This window comes from Phyllostomus discolor, chromosome 5, assembly GCF_004126475.2.
Source record: "Phyllostomus discolor isolate MPI-MPIP mPhyDis1 chromosome 5, mPhyDis1.pri.v3, whole genome shotgun sequence".
In the NCBI taxonomy this organism is placed as follows: domain Eukaryota; kingdom Metazoa; phylum Chordata; class Mammalia; order Chiroptera; family Phyllostomidae; genus Phyllostomus; species Phyllostomus discolor.
The window spans coordinates 34,574,670-34,596,987 of record NC_040907.2 but is presented as its reverse complement, the minus strand read 5'-3'; the positions used below and the strand labels follow the sequence as shown (position 1 = coordinate 34,596,987).

Here is a 22,318-nt window from a genome sequence, read left to right as displayed (position 1 = left end):
GTGCTCAGAAGTTGCTATTATTAGAGTTGTTATCATTAACTCATAGGTTCTATTTCTTATGATGCATTTTCAGTAAATAACTAATAATTAAGTGCAAAATATGGAAAGCTAAGATTTCCTGAGCTTCCTACTTCCGACTTCCTTTGACTCTCACAACCACAAGCAGCTTTGCTAAACAGGCTGGAAATCATTTTTAAAGATGCATGGGTGGGGAATGGTAAGTGATAGTGTCTTTTTTGCATGTTGTGTCATAGAAAGTATGAGTTCTGTGGTTAGAACACCTAAGATTTAAGTCCTAGCTCTACCAGTTAATAGTTCTAGGATCTATATTTGGGGGAGGGGGGAGACAGTTAGCCTTTATTAACTTCAATTTCCTCATGTCTGAAGTTGGGCTAAAATAAATGACTTTTGTTTATGGATGTAGATGCTAAATAATATAGATATTTAAAGCGCCTGGGAAATTCTCCTGACACAGTATAGGATATTAATGATCAATAAATGTTCCACTTTCTCATTTATGTATTCCAGCCTCACATAGGCACATTATTTCTGTAATAGATGTCCCCCTAATTTAGATCTTGAAATTGTAGTATGGCTCCCAGGTTTGCTGGAAATGGATCAGACACCTGGAATCTCAGAAGAAAAAAGGGGGATTAAGCTCTGTGAGGTTCAAAGGCCATTGGTCCCCTTGATATTGATTTTCTTAAATCAGACAGTAGCCTAGACCCTGGGAGAAGTAATTGAACTGACAACAGGCAGGTCTGGGTTATTAATAATGGAATGGCTTTGGACATTCTTGATGACTTAATTTAATGACAGAAGAGAGTTCTGAAACTGAAATGCCTGGAGATGGGGTCAGTGGCTAGATCTCTGAGGAGAAAAAAAACACAAGTTATTCCTAAGAGCTTATTTCATAGAGCAAAACATTTTATGGTAGTCCCAAACATGAGGCCAGAGGAAATGATTAAGATTTTCTCTTTTCAAGAAAACAAAACTGTAGAGGCTTGATATTTTTTCATTATATTTATTTTTGCCCTTATTTTGAAAAATAGACTTGGTTACTTATGGAATTTTGGGACCTTAGTGAGTAACTCAAAGATAGAGATCATGGGCATCTTTTTTTTTAATCCCCTAGATTCAATACCAACTCTCCATCTATTAATTACATGACTTCAAAGAAGTTAGTTAAACCCTCTGAGCCTCAGTTTCTACACCTGTGAAATGGAGGTGTTAATATTGCATTATAGTCATAGGAAAATATTTAAAGCTTGTATAAAATACCTGGCGCTTGCTATTATATAATGCCTCACCCAATAAATATTTGTTCAGTGAAATAATACATGAATTTTGATGTTTTCCTCCCTTTGCCTCTGGGTAAAAAAGCTAATCTGTGGTCACCTCTTGAAAGCTTTCTCTTTCTCCAGCTATTCTGGCTGTGCTTGCTCTGGTCTTCATCCTCTCTCCTTTGGACACTTTCAGTGGTCATTTAGTGTCTTTTAACCCCAATTCTCTTCTCTTTCCCAATCTTTTCTTCACAGTATGACAAAGTTATTTATTAGAACAGGGCCTACTCTCTTTTAACTATACTACCCTCCTGGAAGGACTTTATAGTCTTCTAAAACACTCCACTCTCCCATTTTAAAGGTGAGACCCAGCCAGGAAAGGGAATTACCTAAAAACTATGCCCCTAAAAACTGATGCTAAAATTAGGGTTGAGCCCAGTATCCCTATCCCCTAGCAGAGGATAGTAAAGGGGAGGCAGAAAAGGACATACACCCTCCAGTTCGAGTTTAAAGGGTACTTAGCAATTGCAGGATTTTTTAACCTTAGGTTTGCACTGCTATTGTCTTTAGTGTATTGGACTTTAAATTGTACTACTGTCCCTGTAATGATAATATCATTCATTTTCACTCAGATTCTAGGTTGGCTTAGAGAAATGGCATAATTTAGTGTGTACCAAGTATGGTTGCAAACACTATACGTGTATTAACTTATTTCATCCTTATCAGTAACCCTAGGTACCACTATTATTCCCATTTTCCAGATGAAGAAACAGACAAAGAAAGATTCAGGAGTTTGACAGGGTCATACAACTTGAGAGTGGTAAAATGGGATTAAAATTCAGGCTTCCAGGTTCCAGAGGCTGTGCTGCTGACTACTATGCTAAGCTGGAACAAACACACTGAATTTCTGTGGGCATGGTTGATCCTCACTGTACTGTTGGCAGCCAGTCTTTATGGATTCCTTAAACCCTACTTATTATTTCCAGTACTAATTATCAGGAAGTAGCAACTTGCATAACACAGTCTTCTGATTAACTTCTTCCTTTCTTTTTCAGAGAGTCATTTTCAACATTGTTAACTTCAGCAAAACGAAGAGTCTTTATAGAGATGGGATGGCCCCTATGGTAAAATCTACTAGCAGACCAAAATGGTAAGTGACCCACAGAATGGGACATATTTCTGGTTGGAGAATTTGACCCAGGGCTCAACTTTATCTGCTGTATGGATAGGGCTTAGCCTCACTGGCACTAAGAAGATGATTCTAGATGGCCATTGGTTAGACTCCAAGTGCTGTGTTTTGAGAATGTTAGGATGGAGAATGTTGAGATTCCCAAACATGGGAATGTCCATGTTTGGACTGACCAGTGTTCTGAGGGAAGGCGCAATGTGATATTCGATTAACTTCCTATCCTGTTTGCCTTCTATCATGATATCTTTGGAAGCTTAATTAGAGTTGACTCCATGTTGTTTGTCATTTTAGCCTGAGCATAGACATTGTGCAGTAACCTGAGAGGACATGGGAAACTATATTTTAGTAGATTTTCCTTGCTTTTCTTGTTTTCTGTGGTGTTTTTGTGTAGATGTTCTGATGTTGTGTGTTTTTGTGTAGATGTTCTGATGTTGTGTGTTTTTGTGTAGATGTTCTGATGTTGTGTGTTTTTGTGTAGATGTTCTGATGTTGTGTGTTTTTGTGTAGATGTTCTGATGTTGTGTGTTTTTTTGTGGATGTTAAAGTTCTGTTTGTCCCATTGCTGGAGTGAGAATGAGAGCTGGATAGGATTGCTCAATAGCAGTAATAATAACAATGACAACATGGATGATAATGATAACTGCTCTTACTTACGTAGAGCTCATTCTTTGTCAGATGTTTTACATTTGCTGTTACTATTCTCACAACATTTTTGCAAGAGAAATACTTAAATGTTTCTATATCACTGATGAAGAAATTGAGGCTAGGAAAGGTTAAGTATTTTCTAAATATGATAGCTAGTCAGGAGAGGTTTCTGCATTATATTCATTACCTTATATTGCCATTCAAACCAGTTATTTGGTTCATTCATTCACTCATTTATTCATCCATTCACTCATTTACTCATTCAACAAATAAATGATTGAGTGCACCAAAACAAGAGATTTTAAAGACAGAAACAAGTGTTATTCATCTATCACACAGTAGGTGTTAAGTGAATGCTTGTTGAACTGATCTGAATTTATTATGAGAATTTACATGTAAAGTGCCTGGCACTTGGTAAGTGCTCAGTAAATGTCATCTATTATTAATAGTATTATGTAAAAACTACACAAATGCAAGGAATTGTTAATGTGACTCTAGCTTTGATACCTGTTCAAAATTTAATGACTAGTGAGAAGATCATCTCCAAATGTCTATATTTATAGAAAACTAGCAATTCATAAATATTGAATTGTGCTTTTATCTATAAACGATGCTTGGCAATTTTCTATAAACATTGGGCTGAGAAGCACAGGTTTGCACAAATGCAGGCATTTGATGATGATAATGAAAACTGTTTATTAAAATATAAAAATATCTTCCTGGGCCTGTTTTTTGCTTTGCTCTATCACATCAACTATACCGTTGTTCCTTAATTCCTTTTTGACAGTGGGATCTGGGCCAGGAGTAGGCCTTTGCCTTGAGTCTCTAAAGGCAGTCCAAAGTGGATAATAATAGCACACATGTCTCTCTTAACAGATGTGTGTCAATGCATACTTCACACCTTTCTAACAAAAGGACATCACTGTTGATCTGCTCACAGAGGCCTTTAAAATAGTACTGTACTTCTTTTACTGGGCTCTGTGTCAGGACCTTGCACAGCAACAATAGTCACCGTCCTGTTTTCTCATGTGTTCTGCTCTGGGGTCTTCTCTTCTTTTGTGCTTTTGAAAATTCTTAAGCCTTAACTATTGCATTTTGTCTTGTTTTGTTTCTCATGAACTATCAGTTGGGTCTTCTCTGTCAGGGCTCTTGACAAGATTGTGAAATATTAATGAGTCCTTGTATTTATATTATAATGCCTTAGAATTAAGTCAGTGCTGCAATGCCATGGTGGCAAGCTCTCAGTGGCAGTCATCCAATCACTGGACTTCTCCAATGGTCTGAAAGACTTTAGAGCTTCATAGCTGAGTTTGTTATAGTTTATCAAGTCTATAAAGTACAAGGTATCAAAGCAAGATTGGTTGTTTATATGTTTAATCTCTTCTGTTTTTTGCTTTACCATCCTCCTTGGATGCAAAGCTGTTCACACTTCTGCATAGTCACCTTTCCCTAAACCAGATGTTTAGATATTTGTGTACTTAATATGAGCTAATTGAGCACCTTTAATGCTCCATACATTATATAGAAATTAGGGACATAGCATGAATATGACAGTAAAGATCTGTTCCTAAATGGAACTTTCATTTTAGAATTTTATTACCTGCTCTCTAAAGGCTATAATTGTTATTTTCCTTGCTATTGGTTTGTTCTAAAGATTCCTTCTACCCCTTTGGTGCTTTCTGCCGAGGACTGTCTTCCATTCCTTATGTTGATTGCCTGTACCAGAACCCATCTTCCAGTAGTCACTGTCCTAAACATTCCCAGAACAACATAAAGTGTATGTGACTGTTTGGCTCTCAGAATTTACATTTTACTGGCCCTGAGGAGTTCATCGCAATTTAGGATTCTAGACAATGGCCTGACTCAAGGCTGACAAATAACCTGCAGGTCCCAATGTTAGAATATCTCCTTTCTTGTCTCACTAATTCCAGTTTCCACAAAACCAAAGCAACCATCATAATAAAAGGAGAAATAGCTGATACTTTTTCTGGTCTAGGGGTGTTGCCTATTTTAATATTCAAATAGACTGTGGAAAATTTCTTACCTCATGACAAACATTAAAAACCCTAAATTTCCTGGGTGAAATATATACCTAATGGGAAAACAAACTTTTTTGTTACCTTTTCAAGCCAGATGTTTAGATATTTGTTTACTTAATAAGATGTTATTGAGCACCTTTAATGTGCCACACATTATAAACATTAAGTAAATATTATTATTCACCTATCAAAGGGAGCTGTGACTGATCCCAAGCAAAGATGTCTTCAGGCCTTAGTAAAGGTCTGGTAATCAATTAGTTGTGGAAAGCAAATGAGCAAAAGCAGCAACTAAAAATCCATTATGCAAATGTATGGTCAGCTAAGGCTGCTCTGCCTTGAGGCGATAACTTCACAATAGCTAGCAGCAAAATGGAGAAGCTGGAAAATTCAGAAGTTTTCTGCTTATTTTAGTTCACTCTAATTCTGTTTACATATTAGATTTTTAAGATTATTGGTTGTTAATATTCTGTAGCATCAAGTATCTGCAACCATAACTTTTTAATAGTTTTTAACACTATCAAAAGCTGAAATTCCTAGTAGGCACTGCTAAGAATTAGGGCTACAGAACAACTGGTATCTGTATTCTCACCTCTGCAGAAACTAAGACCATGATATTTACACAACTAGTAAGTGATAGCATCAGCCAGAGACCTCAGGACTCCAAGTACTGCTCCTCCCATACTCCATTCTTGGGGAGGGTGGAGGAAGAAGGCAAAATGAAGTAGGAACCAGATATGTGATCTTTGGTAGATCTGAAATAACTTCTCTGATTGATTTATTCATTATAGTAGATTAGACCAAATTTTAGAGGCAGTTTTCATTTAACACATTTTTATTGAGTATCTGACATTGTGCTAGATTCTAAGGTAATAAATGTGAATCTGATCTGGATTATACCCTTAAAATTTTACTTTTTAGAGGTTGAAATAAAACACAAACATAAATAGGTATGATATAAGGAGCACTGTGCTAAGAACCAGTATGGAGGTATGTAAAATGTGCTGTGGGATTAGAGAAGGGAAGAAACTGATACTATTAGGACTGCAGGGGAGAAAAGGAGAAGCTTTTGGGGCAGGTGGTATTTTAGCTAGGTGTTGAGGAAATGGTACAAGAACAAAAATAAGAAAATGGGATTCCAAATGGAAGAAATAATGTGATGAGCCATGGCACCACTTTCATGAGTCTCAGTTTCCTCCTTGTAAAAAGTGCATAATAACATTTTCAGACTCGTTATAAGAAACAAATGTGAAATCAATGTGTATATACTTTTTAAGGTCTCAAGGATTTTATTAATTCAATAAATTTTCTGACTTTTTCTTTTCCTCTTACCCACCCAAAACTGACTGGTATGTGAATAGTTATAGTCAACCGGGATTGTGCAAAGTATTAGAACGAGACAGTGACAAGAGTGATATGGTCACCGTTCTCATATAGCTCATGGCCTGCTGGGTTAGACATTAAATATGTAACTCTTATTAAGTGTAATAACTGTTATGACATGGGTAATTATCATGCTGTGGAAATTATTTAGCATTCTATATAGCATTTAAAACTTAATCTGCTCCAACAATAAGAGATTTTCATTAGGCGTGTTATTTATATTGAGAGCTGAAAAATGACTAGGAGTTTGATCATAGCAAGTGGGAATACATAACAAGTGGGAAATAACATAATTTGTTTGAAGGCCAAGAGATGAGAAAACATTATATTTTTATGACAAAGCCCAGTGTGATTGGAGCATGAAGTTCTAAGGAGAAATTAACTGAAGCGGTATGTAGGAGTAAAATTGAGGTGGGCCTTTAAGTCAGACTAAACAACCGGGCCTGATTCAGAGGGCAATGTAGAGAAATTGAAGGAATAAACCAGGGCAGAACATGATAAGATTGACATTTTAGAAAGATCAGTTTTGTTGTTGAATAGAGTATATTTTGGAGAGGAGGACAATTGTTTAGAGGTTTTTGCAGTACTTTCAGATACAGCTGATAATGTTTTAGGATGGTAATAGTAGTGATGAAAACAAGTTGGGTGCATTTGAGGGTTAACAAAAGATTGATCTAACTTTGTGACTGACTAGATGTGACTGGTAAAAGAGAGGGGGAATTCTGGATGGCTCCCATTACCCACTTCTGACTACTGACTAGCAGGGTTGACCAACCCTCCTGGTTTGCCTGGAACCACTGGGTTTCCTGGGATATGGGAATTTTTTTTCTTTTTGTTGTGAAAGGAAAGAGGCTTTATTTAGGTGCCACATGGTGTGAGAGAATGGTCGACTTCTGTCTCAAAGGCCATCTCATCTTACTGCTCAACCCTGATGTTCCTCATAGGTATAGGGAAGAAGGGCTATTATTTCTTTCCAATTATCTTGCTAGATTTTGTGCACTTTGGGCCCCATCCATTCATCTTTCTAACTTTTGGTGCACTCAGGCCCTATCCATTCATATTTTTAACTCTCAGTAGTACTCAGTGTAAGAACTCCCCCTGCCACCATCTTGGCCAATGAGGAGACTCCCTGGTACCTGACTGTCTTTGGTGACAACTCCCCCCTTCAAAACTCTGGACCTTGTAATCTTATGAGGATAAATGGATGAAGGCCTCATCTTCTGTAGTTACTTCTTGCTGTCAAAGAGTGTAGTCTTACCTATTCCCAGGCCCAGAGACCTTTAGTATCTATTAAAAGAAAAGGGGCATCAGAAATGGAGGGAAGAGTTTACATGAGGGAGAAAGACTGCTGCCTTCAGAGAGTGGAATACACATGGCATCTGGAGGATGGCACTGCTGAATAAGTGAAGCTGGTAGAGTGCTTCATGTTTCAAGAGACAGTGTTGCAGATGTTCTTTCAAAGTGAGACCAATTGTATAAACAATCAAATGTTTAGTGAGGGGTATGCCTAGTAGTGCAGAGGGAATTGTAGTGAAATTGGAAACTGGAGAGACTAAAGGATCCCCATGATTTAATCCTGAGTGGGACTTTGGGTGCACACCCAACAGCAGGATACATTTGCCAAGGAAGCCACTGTCTGGGAAATGCCTAATAAAATAAAAAATAACATTGTCACTTAGCTTTGGAAGGCACTGTGCCTTTCTGAAAGAGGAAATTTAAATCTCCTTTGGGAGTATAGGTCCAGCTTTCCCTTGCAGTATGAGATATGGGAATTTAAACTTTAGTTTTAAATTGGGGATTTCCTGGGAAAACTAGACAAATCGGTCATTCAACTCTTGAGTGATGAGGCCAAGATTAAGACTCAGGGAGACAACTTGAAAGGTAGAACAAAAAAAAAAAGGAAAAGACCTTGCATAAACACTGGGAAGATAAAAACAAAAGTGCATAAAAAGTAAATTGGAGTAATCCATTAATACTCTACTCAGTTTTATCAGTAACACTAATGTTATTACCAATTACCCTTGAATATTTTCTTGTAAAGTGATAGTACCAAAAGCTATGTTTGCATTTGGGTTAAGTTTCAAAGTTAACTCCCTTTCCATCTTAGGTTAGGAATGACTAAGAAATCCTGAACATCCTGAACCACTTACACAAATACTTACAGGGGCATTAGATTAGAGATTAAAATGTAGGGTGTTTTTTTTGTTTGTTTGTTTTGTTTTTTGTTTTTAACAATTGGAAGATGTAGTGGAAAGAGATCAGGAATAGGAATCTAAAAATCCAAGTTTATTCTTGGCAATATTGTTCTAAGAGTTAAACAATCAAAAAGGTCAATATTATAGAAAGATCTTTGTATACAAAGGTATTTATTAGAATACCTCCTCTTGATAATGGCAGAAACTCAAACCAAATTAAATGTCCAAAACTAGGAAAAATTTCTAAGTAAATTATAGTGAGTCAACTCAATGCAGTATTATGCAGGCATTAAAAATAGTTTCCAGGCATTTGTAATAACATGGGAAAATGCTGATCTTGTGTAAAATAAAAAGTAGGATAGTATATATATAGGGTAGGGCTATATATAATTGTTATAATATAAACCTACATATATATTAAATACTCACACATATAATACTGTTAACTGAAGTCTTTGGATGCCAGAATTTTTATTTCTTTAGAGTTTTTTATATTTTTAGAAATTCTATTTGAATTTGTGAAAAATCAAAGTTATACTTATAAAAAATAAAATAACTAATTTGTTAAATAAATGATGTTAACAACTACTTGTAATATGATCTGGGCTGAATCACATCACTGTTCTGGGACTTGGTTTCCTTTTTTAGGAAAATGGGTATCATGTACTCTATCTTTCTGACCTGCCATAGTACTATTGAGATGAGTATAGACACTGGCAGTGAGATGTAAGAGGCATTTGGAAATATCTGCTGTTACCAAAAATCAAATTCTTATTAAGAGGTGAGACAGAAGGCCATGTAACCATATCAGTGACCAGTGTTGGTAGTCTTTGGGACCTGTACATGTCAGCTTGCAGTAACTAATTATTAGATTTGCAACAATTTTGTTAGCTGCTTTTTACCATTGGTAGCTTGAAATCACGTATTATATAATGGAAATTGGAAAATGCTAAAAATCAGGCCTTTACATGGAAAGGAACCCAGATAACACCAAGCTGTGAAAGCAGCAAGGTTTCTGTCTGCCAGGTAGAGATGGCTAGAGACACAGAGGACCACTTATAGGGACAACACACAAAATTTCATTTGCAACCACTTATGCTGGGCTCTGGCAGAGGGAGGGCAGAGTGGACTAGTGATGTGTGAAGAGAGTCTAGGGTTGGTGGCTCTGGAGAGAGAACTGAAAAAAGAGCTTCCAGAATCTCTTCACTGAGTCATTCCCCATACTGCAGGAGCTATCTTTCTCAGGAAAATCACTCCTCTCTGAATGGAATCAACCTGAGGGAGCAATAGCCCCACCCACAGGAATTACTCTGCCCCACCCTGTGGAGCTTGAGCCAGCCTGCTGATTGCACATTGATTAGTTTAACAGCTAAGTCAGTGAATACAAAGAAGCACCCAAAAAGGAAAGACAAAGAAACAGATCCCAGACCAAAGAACTAGAGAATTCTCCAGAAGAAGAACTAGGTGAAATGGATGGAAGTAAGCAATTCATCAGATAGAGAGTTTAGAGTAATGATTATAAGAATACTCAACAGCATGAAAAAAAAACAACAACCCGTAAAAAACATAAAAAAGGACCAGCCAGAAATCAAGAATGCAATATATGAAGTAAATAATACACTAGAAGGAATAAACAGTAGGTTAGATGAAGCAGTGGATCAAATCAGTGATTTGGAAAGTAAGGTAGAAAAAAGCACCCAGGTAGAGCAGCAAAAAGAAAAAAAAGAATTTAAAGTAAATGGGGAGAGCTTAAAAAATACTTTAGACAACATGAAGCATAACAACATTCACATCATGTTAATATTAGAAGGAGAAGAAAGTGAGCAAGGGAACCAAGAACTTATTGAAGAAATAATGACCAAAAACTTCCCTAATCTGGTGAAGGAAATGACACACAAGTCCAGGAAGCTCAGAGTCACACACAAGTTGGACCCAAAGAGGTCTATAAGGAAATACATCATAATTAAAATGACAAGGCTTAAAGACAAGGAGAGAATCCTGAAAGCTTCAAGAGAAAAGCAGGAAGTTACCTACAAGGGAGCACCAATTAGACTGGCATCAAATTACTCAACAGAAACATTTCAAGCCAGAAGGGAGTAATGTGAAATATGCAAGGTGATGAAAAGCAAGTACCTATAACCAAAGCTACTTTGCCCAGTGAGGCTATCATTTTAAATTGAAGGAGAAATAGGAGCTTTCCAGACAAGAAAATGCTAAAGGAGTTTATTTACACCAAACCAGTACTGAAACAAATGTTGAAGGGCTTGCTTTAAGAAGAAAAAAAGAGAAAGGAAAAAAAAAGAGAGAAAAACAGTTTAACAATAAAGTGGCGCTATGTATGTATCCATCAATAATCACTGTATATGTAAATGGCTTAAATGCTCCAAACAAAACAAAAGGCATAGGTTAGCTAAATGGATAAGAAAACATGACCCGTTTATATGCTGCCTCCAAGAGATCCATCTCAGATCAAAAGATACACACACTAAAAATAAAGGGATGGAAAAAGATATTTCATGCAAATGGAAAAGAATAAAAAGCTGGGGTAACAATACTTATATCCAACAAAATAGGCATTAAAGCCAAGGTTGTAGTAAGAGACAAAGAAGGATACTACATAATGATAAAAAGGATCAATCCAATAAGAGGATATAACCCTAATAAATATTTATTCACCCAACATAGGAGCACCTAAATATGTAAACCAAATCTTGATGAATATAAAGGGGGAGAAAAACAGAAATATAGTCATGGATTTTTACCACCCCATTGACTTCAATGGATAGATCTTCCAGGTAGAAAATCAACAAGAAGACAGTGGCTTTTAATGACACACTAGATCAAATGGGATTGATATCTTCAGAGCATTTCACCCCAAAGCAGCAGAATATAAATACTTTTCAAGTGCACATAGAGTGTCTTCTAGGATAGACCACATGTTGGGATACAAAATAAGTCTCAATAAATTTAAGAACATTGAAATCATATCAAGCATCTTCTATGACCCCATACTATGAAACTAGAAATTAATCATTAGAAGAACACTGAAAAACATGCAAAGACTTGAAAACTACATAAATGGAGGGGGGTAAGTATAGTATAGGAAATGAAGAAGCCAAATAACTTATTTGCATGACCCATGGACATGACCTAAGGGGGGATTGCTAGAGAGGAGGAGGTACTGGGTGGAGGGTCAAAGGAGGAAAAAGTGGGACAACTGTAATTACATAATCAATAAAATATATTAAAATAATATATTATTAAACAATGAGTGGGTCAAAAACAAGATCAGGGAAGAAATCAAAAGATACCTTGAAATAAAGAAAAATGAAGACACAACAATCCAAAATCTGTGGGACACTGGGAAAGCAATTCTAAGAGAGAAATCCATAGCATTACAGGCACACCCCTCTTCCTCCTCACTCCACCCCCCCCAAAAAAAAACAACAAGAAAAAGCTGAAATAAACAATCTAACTTTACACTTAAAGGAACTGGGAAAAGAACAACAAACAAAGCCCAAAGTGAGTAGAAAGAAAGAAATAATAAAGATAAGAGCAGAAATAAACAAAATAGCATCCAAAAAACTGATACAAAAGATCAGTGAATCCAAGAGTTTGGTCTTTAAAAAGATAAAGAAGATTGACAAACCTTTAACCAGACTCATGGGGGAGAGGTGGAGAGAGAGAGAGGACCCAAATAAATAAACTTATAAATGAAAGAGGAGAAATAACAACTGACATCAAAGAAATACAAAGGATTGTAATATTATGAAAAACTATATGCCAACAACTGGACAACCTGGACAAAATGGATAAATCCCTAGAAACATACAGTCTTCCAAAACTAAATCAGGAAGACTCAGAGAATCTGAATAGACAGATTATACCTGATGAAATTGAAACAAAATAAAAAAAAAACCTCCCAAAAAACAAAAGCCTTGGACCAGATAGCTTTACAGGTTAATTTTACCAAACATTCCCAAAAGAACTAACACCTTTTCTTCTCAAACTATTTCATACAATTCAAGAGGGGGGAAAGTTCCCAATCTCATTTTATGAGGTCAGCATTATCCTAATTCCAAAACCATTGAAAGACACTACAATGAAAGAAAATTATAGCCCAATATCCTTGATGAACATAGACACTAATTTCCTCAACAAAATACTAGCAAATCCAATACAGCATGCACCAGAAAGATCATACACTATGATCAAGTAGGCTTTTTTCCAGGAGTGGTACAACATTTGCAAATTAATAAATGTGATTCACCACATGAACAAAATGAAGGGTAAAAACCACATGATATATAGATGCAGAAAAAGCTTTTGATAAAATCTAGTACCCATTCATGATAAAAACTATAGGCAAAGTGGGAATAGAGGGAACATATCTAAACATAATAAAGGCCATATATGACAAACACACTGCCAGCATCATCCTCAACAGGCAAAAAGTACAAGTGTTCCCCTTAAGATTGGGAACAAGACAAGAGTCCACTTTCACTTTTCTTTTTCAACATAGTACTGGAAATCCTAGCCACAGCATCCAGACAAGAAGAAGAAATAAAAGGCATCCAAATTGGAAAGGAAAAAGTAAAACTGTCTTTATTTGCAGATGACATAATACTATAAATAGAGAACCCCAAAGACTCCACCAAGAAACTATCATAACTGATAAATGAGCAGAGTTGCAGGATACAAAATTAATATTCAGAAATCAGCTGTATTTTATATGCCAATAACAAACTAACAGAAAGGGAAATCAGGAAAACAATTCCATTCACAATTGCTTCAAAAATAATAAAATACCTGGGAATAAACCTAACTAAGGATATAAAAAACTTGTACTTAGAAAATTATAAGACATAGAAAGAAAGACATAGAAGATACAAATAAGTGGAAGCACATACTGTGTTCACAGATAGGAAGAATTAACATCATTAAAATGCCCATACTACCCAAAGCAATTTATAGATTCAGTGAAATTCCTCTCAAGATTCCAGTGACATATTTTACAGAACTAGAATGAACATTTCAGAAATTTATATGGAACCACAAAAGGCCCCACATAGAAACAGGGATCCTGAGAAAGAATAAAATTAGAGGAATCATGCTACCTATTATCAAACTATACTATAAGGCTATAGTAATCAAAACAGCATGGTACTCACATAAAAACAGACATATAGGTCAATGGAACAGAATAGAGAGCCCAAAAATAAACCCATACTTTTATAGTCAATTAATATTCTACAGAGCAAGCAAGCACATACAATGGGCTAGAGACAGTTTATTCAATAAATGGTGTTGGAAAAATTGGACAGATACATGCACAGAAATGAAACTAGACCACCTTCTTACACCACACACTAGAATATTTCAAAATTGATAAAGACTTAAATGTTAGACCTAAACCCATAAAAATCATATAAGAAAACATAGGCAGCAAAATCTCAGACATTGCTTGTAGGAATTTTTTTATTGGATATACCTCCCCAGACAAGGGAAGCAAAAGAAAAAATAAAAAATGGAAGTAGAAGGGGCAAGCCAAGAAACATGAATAGAAGACTCATGGGCATGGACAATGGAGAGGGAGTGACCTGTGGAAGTGTTGGAGGGTCAGGGGAGAGCAATGGGGAAAAAAGCAGGACAACTGTAACTGAATCACAACAAAAAATAAACAAATAGGACACATCAAACTAAAAAGCTTTTGCACAGCAAAGGAAATCATCAACAAAATAAAAAGACATATGGGAGGACATATTTGCTGATACACCTGATAAGGGGTTAATATCCAAAATTTATAGAGTACTTAACAAATCTCAACACCAAAAAACACAAGCAACACAATTTAAAAGTGGGCAAAGGAACTGAATGGACACTTCTTCAAGGAGAACATACAGATGACCAGTACATATATGAACAGATGCTCAATGTCACTAATCATCAGAGAAATGCAAATAAAAACCACAATGAGGAAATTCCATCCTGTTGTCCACAGTGGCTGTACCAGTCTAAATTCCCACCAACAATGCACTAGGGTTTCCTTTTTCCTACAACCTTGAAAACACTTAATGTCTGTTGATTTGTTCATGATGGCCATTCTCACCTGTGTGAAGTGGTATCTCATTGTGTTTTTAATTTGCATCTCTGATGGCTAGTGATGCTCAGCATCCTTTCATATGTCTCTGGGCCCTCTGTATGTCCTTCTTGGAGAAGTGTCTGTTCAGGTCCTTTGCCCATGTTTTATATATTGGATTGTTTGTCTTCCTGGAGTGGAGTCATGTAAATTATTTATATATTTTGGAGATCAAACCCTTGTCCGAGATGTCATTTACAAACTATATATTTACCCATATAGTTTGTTCCCTTTTCATTTTAGTGATGTTTTCTTTAGCCGTGCAGAAGCTTTTTAATTTAATGAAGTCCTATTTGTTTATTCTTTCCTTTATGTCCCTTGCTCTAGGGGGCATATTGGTGAAAATATTGCTGTGTGGAATATCTGACATTTTCCTGTCTATGTTCTCCTCTAGGACTTTTATGGTGTCACAACTTATATTTAAGTCTTTTATCCATCTTGAGTTTGTTTTTGTGTATCGTGTAAGTTGGTGGTTGAGTTGTCCCATCAGTAAATGAGTGGATCAAAAAATGGTGGTACATTTACACAATGGAATACTATGCAGCCAAAAGAAAGAAGGAAATCCTACCCTTCATGACAGCATGGATGGAATTGGAGAGCATTATGCTAGGTGAAGTAAGCCAGGTGGTAAAAGACAAATACCATATGATCTCACCTATAAATGGAACCTCATCAACAAAACAAACAAGCAAGTAAAATATAACCAGAGACATTGAAATAAAGAACAAACTTACAGTAACCAGAGGGGAGAGGGAGATAACGGTGGAAAGAAGAGGAAGGGTCATCAAGGAACATGTATAAAGGACCCATGGATAAAGCCTAAGGGGGGAAGTATGGAGGGTGGGAGGTGGCGGTGTGTGGAGCAGGGGAAGTGGTGGTGGGAAAATGGAGACAACTCTATTCCAACAACAATTAAAAAATAAAAATGAATAAAACTGCAATGAGATACCATCTCATGCCTGTCAGAATGGCCATCATCAATAAGTCAACAAACAACAAATGCAATGAGGATGTGTAAAGGGAAACTCTTGCACTGTTGGTTGAAATGCAGACTAGTGCACTCACTGTGTAAAGGAGTATGGAGATATCTCAAAAAATTGAAAATGGATCTGCCTTTGACCCCACTTCTGGGAATATATCCAAAGAACACAAAACACTAATTCGAAAGAGCAAAAGCACCCACCCCTATGTTCATATATTATATTCTTGTCCCAGCTAGATTTGGGTTTAATCAGATCTTCATTCTTTTATTTTAATAACAGCTTTATTAAAAAATAATTCACACACCATATAGTTTGCTTATTCAAAATGTACAATTCAGTGTTCTTAAGTGCATTTTGAGTTCTGCAACCATCTCTGTGATCAGTTTTAGAATATTTTCATAACTCTGCTAAATGAAATCCTCTGCCCATTAGCAGCCCTTCTCCTTTCCACAATCCTCTGTCCTAGGAAACCACCAATCTACTTTCCATCTTTATTGCCTAACCTGAACATTTCATATAAATGTAATCAAATAATAAGTGGTTTTTGTGATTGGCTTCTTTCATTTGTTTCCAAGGTTCATTCATATTATAGCATGTGTCAGTACTTAATTTCTTTTTATAGCTAAATAATATTCTGTTAAAGGAAAATACCATTGTAGTCATTCATTGTTTGATGGACATTTGGGTTATTTGTACTTTTTGGCTATTATGAACAAAGATGCTAGGAATATTTATGTACAAGTTTTTGGACAGATCTTTCCATTTCTCTCAGATTTATTACTAGGAGTGGAATTGCTGTCTTGTATGGTAACTCTGCTTAACCTTTTGAGGAACTGCCAGACTGTTTTCTAAAACGGCTGCACTATTTTACATTCCGATTAGCAGTATGTGAAGTCAGATCCTTTTGGATTCCTATATTTTGTTCTCCCACATAATGTATGGATATGTATGTGTATGTTGCATGTGGTATTCATGTTCTCATATGTGGATTTATGTGTGTGTGGTATATGTAGTAAGTGTGGTTTTATTTGTGTGCACGAGTGTGTACCTGTGCACATGTGCCTCCTTTACATCAGAGTCAGGGCTGGTGATACCGTTTAGGTACTGTACTTTCCACCTTTCCCAAAGAGATATTTTTGCTGGCCGATGAGGTAGATTTTGTTTCGAGCAGCCTGCCTCCAACCCCATAGCCTGGCAGCACCAACTAGGCAGTTCTGCTGGTCAGTCCCAGGGCTTCCAAGCTTTGAAAGGGGCAGTATCTCCTGTCCTTTCTAGTAACAACCATGCAGTGTAGTCTGGAACGGGGTCCTGTGTTAGAGTCAGGCTGCCAACGGTCTCTTAAGGTGGTTATTGAGTTTAATTATTACAGAGGATTCGGAAGAAGAAAAAACTCGCTCCCCAGCAATACCCTTTTCTTCGTGAGCCCTCTCTCTGGAACCAGCTTCTTAAAGCCAGGTTCCACCACTTCCATTGTTGGGTGATTAAGCAATTCATGTAATTTTTCTGAGCCTCTATTTCCTCAAATATAAAAGGGAGCTAATAATACACATCTTATGATTTTATTGTGAGAATTAAAGTTATGTGACTTCCCCCAAATATTGTAGCTATAAGAATTATTGTTTCAATTTGTTCTTTTTTTTTTCATAAAAACCCTACATCATTCCTAGAACTTAATGCCTCTCTATGAAAGTTTGCTTTTATTGTCAGGTCTATATTTGCAACACATTCCAAAAATCTTTATTTAATATAAGAACTTAATAAGGGTACTTGGATCATAAGCTGCATACTTATTGTTCTTTGGCTTATGATCAAGTATATTAGAAGCAATAAAATTATTTAACTTGAACCCAGATGTGGTATAACATAAGGGAGTTAGGGGAAAAAAGTAAAAATCTCTGCTCACAAAACAGCACATTATAAAACCCCATTCATTTAAAGAAAATGTAACTGAAATAGAGGGGATTACCTCCCACTCACTCCGGTGAGAAGAAAAGAACAATTAAAATGAACATATTAGGGAGAATATTATTTTTATTCCAATATTTCCATTATATTTTCTCCAATTGCGTGCTGAATAGAGTTCTTTACTGCAACTGAAACCCTTAGATAGAGTTTAAAAGGAGTGAAGCATGGAAGATAAAGACAGTTCTTTTTTTGCAGGGTTGAGAGTAGGTTTTCCTGATGAAAACAAAGAAGATGAGACATTAAGTGTGTGGAGGGGTATGTAGTTGTGAATGAATCCACAGCGATAAAGTCCCTGGGAGCGCTACCCTTTGTCAAACTTCTCTTTCTAATCTGGATAGCATGAACAGATTCTTTGTACTCTGCTTCTTGAGAGGTCATGTGGGTGTGCGTAGAAGATGGTGGAGGAGTGGGAACAACAGAAGAAAGTGGCATCTTTAAAATTCTTACTACATATCATAGAATTTCAGACTTTGAAGAGACCTTAATGATCACCTAGTCCTAACTCTTAATGAACAAATGATAAAAATGAGACTCAGAGAGGAAAAATTGCCTCAGACACATAGCAAAGTGGCCAGAACCATGTCTAGAATTTGGATGTCCTCTCAGGACAGAGACAGCCTCCTAAGCTGAACAGCCACCCCATTTGCTTTAATTCTGAGAGTAAAAGACATCTGAAGACAGGCAGACACAAGTGCAAATATACGTGGTGTCTATATGGCTCTGGGAAAGTTGCTTAATGTCCCTATGCCTCACTTTCTGTGTATGTAAAAGAAAATTATGCCTTGCTTTTAGAGTAGTTACAAGGATTGAGAGAAGATGGAGTGAATCACCCCATGCAGCAACTGATATCCCCTTTCCCTCCCCACTACTCTTTAGCTTAGGCTGTACGTTTACCATGAGCAGGACTGGCTAGTTCTCCAGAGCCCCTCAGCCTCCCCCAGGTGCTACTCCTTCCTGGTCTAGAGCTGTGAGTACCTGATCCAGGCAGTGCTGAGTCACTCCCCACAGCAGTTGGTTGCTCACTGTGTCCTGCTCAGCACATTTCCCACCCCTACACGATCAGCCCCTGTTACATACAGCTTGAGTCATCTCTAAAAGTTAGGACTCAAACATTGGAAAGTCCTTTCCTAAACTGGGTCAAGGAATCCAGATGCTTGTTCTGATTAGAGGAATTTTATAGCTGAATGACTCCCACCAACCATGTCATGGACCCCAGTTTCTAAGGCTATTTCTGGAGCTGAACATTTGCTGAGAAATGTCCCTGGAACCTGAGTATTTCTCTCTTTTTTTTATTTTTTAGTGTCATTCAAGTGCAGTTGTCTCCATTCCCCCACGCGCTCCCCTCTACTTCAGCCATCCCTACTTCCCACCCTTGATCCTACCCGCCTTTGGTTTTCTCCACGTGTCCTTTGTAGAACCTGAGTGTTTCTTACTCTGCGTGCTCCCAGTTGTTTCTTTTAAAAGGACAATGTGCAAATGTGTTTTTTTAGACTGAGCTGGCAACCTTTCAAAAGTGGCTTGTATTAGTTCTTTTCTTTCTCTCTCCTTTTCTTCTCTCCCTATTCTGAGTTTAGCAAAAAGATAACAAAGGCAAAGACTCTTGCTAGCTATTGTAGGTATTGATTAAGTCATAGTATCTGATTTCAGCTGAACAGGAATCTATTTATAACACACCCAGATAGGTAGTATGCATAGAATGTTAGGGAAACAAAGAGGAGGGTGACCAATTTTGCACAGGCTATTAGAGAAAACTTCCCTGAAAAGGTGGCCTTTGGGTTGAGTCTTGAAGAAGCTGAAATTTGTGAGTTTAACAAGCTGGGATAGATGGGTATCTAGGCAAAAGGAAGAGTACTGCAAAGACATGAGAAAGCATGGTGTGTTTGGGAAATAATGAACAATTTGGGCTGGCTGGAATACTATGTGCTGGGAAGGGGACAGAGAAGCAGACCTTGGATCCTGTGGCTGGAAAATAGGTTAGGAACTGGTTGTTGTCTATAAGCTTCTTGAGCTAGAGACAGTATTCTTTTTACTCTCGGAGAGCCAGAAACACAGTAGATGCCCTGTGGGTGTTGTTGAAGTGGCCTGAGTCACCACCATCTTTCTTCAGAATTACCAGTGACCTTTTACTGGCCCTCTGCTTTTACCTTTGCTCCTCTGAAGCCTATTTTCTGCAGAGCCACTAGAATGATTGTTCTAAAACACAAGTCAGATCATATCACACCTGTTCTCACCTCATTTCTTACTACTTTCCCACTTGCTCACAGCAGTCCAGCTGTACTAGCCTCCTTGTTGTTCCTGACATGCCAGACACTCCTGCCTTAGGGCTTTTGCTTTTGCACGGGCTGTTGCTCCCTTTGCCCAGAAAGCTACTTTCTCAGATATCCATATATCCTCCCACCCATCTCCTTCAAGTCTTTGCTCAGATTTCTCATCAATGGCATCTGCTCTGGGCATCCTTAAACTTCAAAGTCCTCCATTCCAGCACTCTTGACGTCTCTTATTCTGTTCTATTTTGTTGTTGTTCATAGTTCTTACATTGTTCTAACAGACATACAATTTTCTTTTAAAAATTATATTTGCTGTTTATTGCCTGGCTTCTCCTGCAAGAATGTAAACTTCACAAAAGTAGAGATTTTTGTCTTGTTTATTTATGCATCCCAAGTACCTAGAACAGTGCCTGGCATGTAACAGGTTTTCACTAAATATTTATTCCTGGAGACAGGTAAAAAGATAAGTAATATGTGAGGAGAGGCAAGTTTGAGGTGAATGAAAATGGTAATGTGTCCATTTTTGCACAAGAGCCTGTGGGACATCCATGTAGAAGAGTCCATCTGGCTGTTGGACTTATAAGCATCTCTGGAGCTCAGGACACATATGAAGGAAGGATATTGGGATTTTGTTGTTAATAAGACATGGGTGATGGTTCAAGCCACCCCCAGAGATGTAGCATAATGTGGGAAGATACTCCTCCTGCCTTTCACAGCAGCTCCAATAGGCATAATTACAGACCAGATTACTAAGTATTCAATCAGGTTTGTAACAGTTAAAATCAATTGTGCCTAATTTCCCTAAATGTTAATATTTGTGCACCTTAATGTTTTTATTAAATTATAAATGTTTATTCAATTAAACACTGATTTGTCAAAATTTTCATTCTTTTTTTTTTCATCTGATCTCACTACGTATTAAGGATGCAAATGTGAATGAATTGACAATGTTTGGCACTAACAGACTGCTTTTGCCTACTCTTGCATTGCAGAAAGATTCCGAAAAGGAAAGAGTATCTATGGACTTTGTTAACAGATGGACTTGACATTCATTTCTAGCTCTTCTACTTTTCAGCTATGACAACAGAGTTGCTTAATCTTTCTGAGCCTTGGTTTTCTCATCTCTAAACTGGAGTTAATGTTTTCTTGGGAATTAACAAGAGATAACATAAAACACTTATTACTTGGGAAATACTCAGTAAATGACTATTTGCTATGAATCCAGTTCTTAAAGGGATTGATCTTTTTGCAGTGAGCCTTTCCTCACTTTCTCTCAGCGACCACTGCTCTAGATTGGGGGATAGCAAGCTGTAGGAGAGTCAAATATGATTCCTGTCGGCCACTAGCTCTTGTAGCCCCAAGGAGTTGAAGTGTTTGTCTGGGCTCACCCTATAAACCATGGTAATCTAATTTGCTTATGTCACAGATGGCTTGCTTACTGAAAGTGAATTCCCAGTTAACTGAATTCTGTGAGTTGTGCCAATATGAGCATGGTACACCAAGGCCAATCTGGCAACTTCTCTAATGTCACCCCGCCAGGATATCCTATCCTCGTTAAGGTAAGTGAGGTCAGCTTGAAGCAGTCCCACTTCAGGATGAGTTGAAGTTCATGATTAATCTGTCTGACTGGAAGCCATCTCTGCCTAGTTCTGTAGGATTTTGTTCTGGCAATCAGTGGAGCGAGCTAACTGGCATATATCTTTGTAGTTGTGGCTTTTTCCCTTTTTAAGACTGGGATATCAAATAGAACATTCCATGACACACAAAAATAACATTTCTATTTATTACAGTCCAGTTTTACAAATACTTTCTATTGCAATATACGGAATAGACAAAATGTCTGATATTGAGGAAGTTGCAGTTTAGTGGGCAGGAAAGAAACTTAAATGATTCTAATATTTATTTAGGGTAGGATTCATTCCTCAGTCTTCTTTATATTCTTCTTGGTACCCAGTATCTTCCATGATGGAAGTATCCCAGTATCTTCCTTACTGGAATGTAGGGCATTCCCAGTAAGTTTTGGTTGGTTGAGTGAATAAATGAGTGAATGAAAGGAATCAGTAATGAGTTGTAGGGTCTTCCTTACTTTTTTGTGGTTAGCATATTTGACATTATCTGACTGTTTTGTTTTCCTTTCCATAACTTTTTCCCTATGTTCTATTAGAGATTATGCATATAGGGATAGGCACACATACATACATACATACATACATACATACCTAATGCCTATGGA

General features: G+C 37.2%; 1 protein-coding gene across 7 annotated transcripts in view; it reads left to right on the top strand.

The window, feature by feature from the left end:
• LOC114496646 (BEN domain-containing protein 5) overlaps nt 1–22,318 on the top strand; it is a 1,079,970-nt gene that overhangs the window by 456,545 nt on the left and 601,107 nt on the right. For all 7 annotated transcript variants that reach the window (XM_036026057.1, XM_036026055.1, XM_028512265.2 and 4 more), the window contains exon 4: nt 2,339–2,433. In XM_036026057.1, coding sequence (XP_035881950.1) covers nt 2,339–2,433 — 95 coding nt within the window. The remainder of the gene's footprint in view (nt 1–2,338; nt 2,434–22,318) is intronic.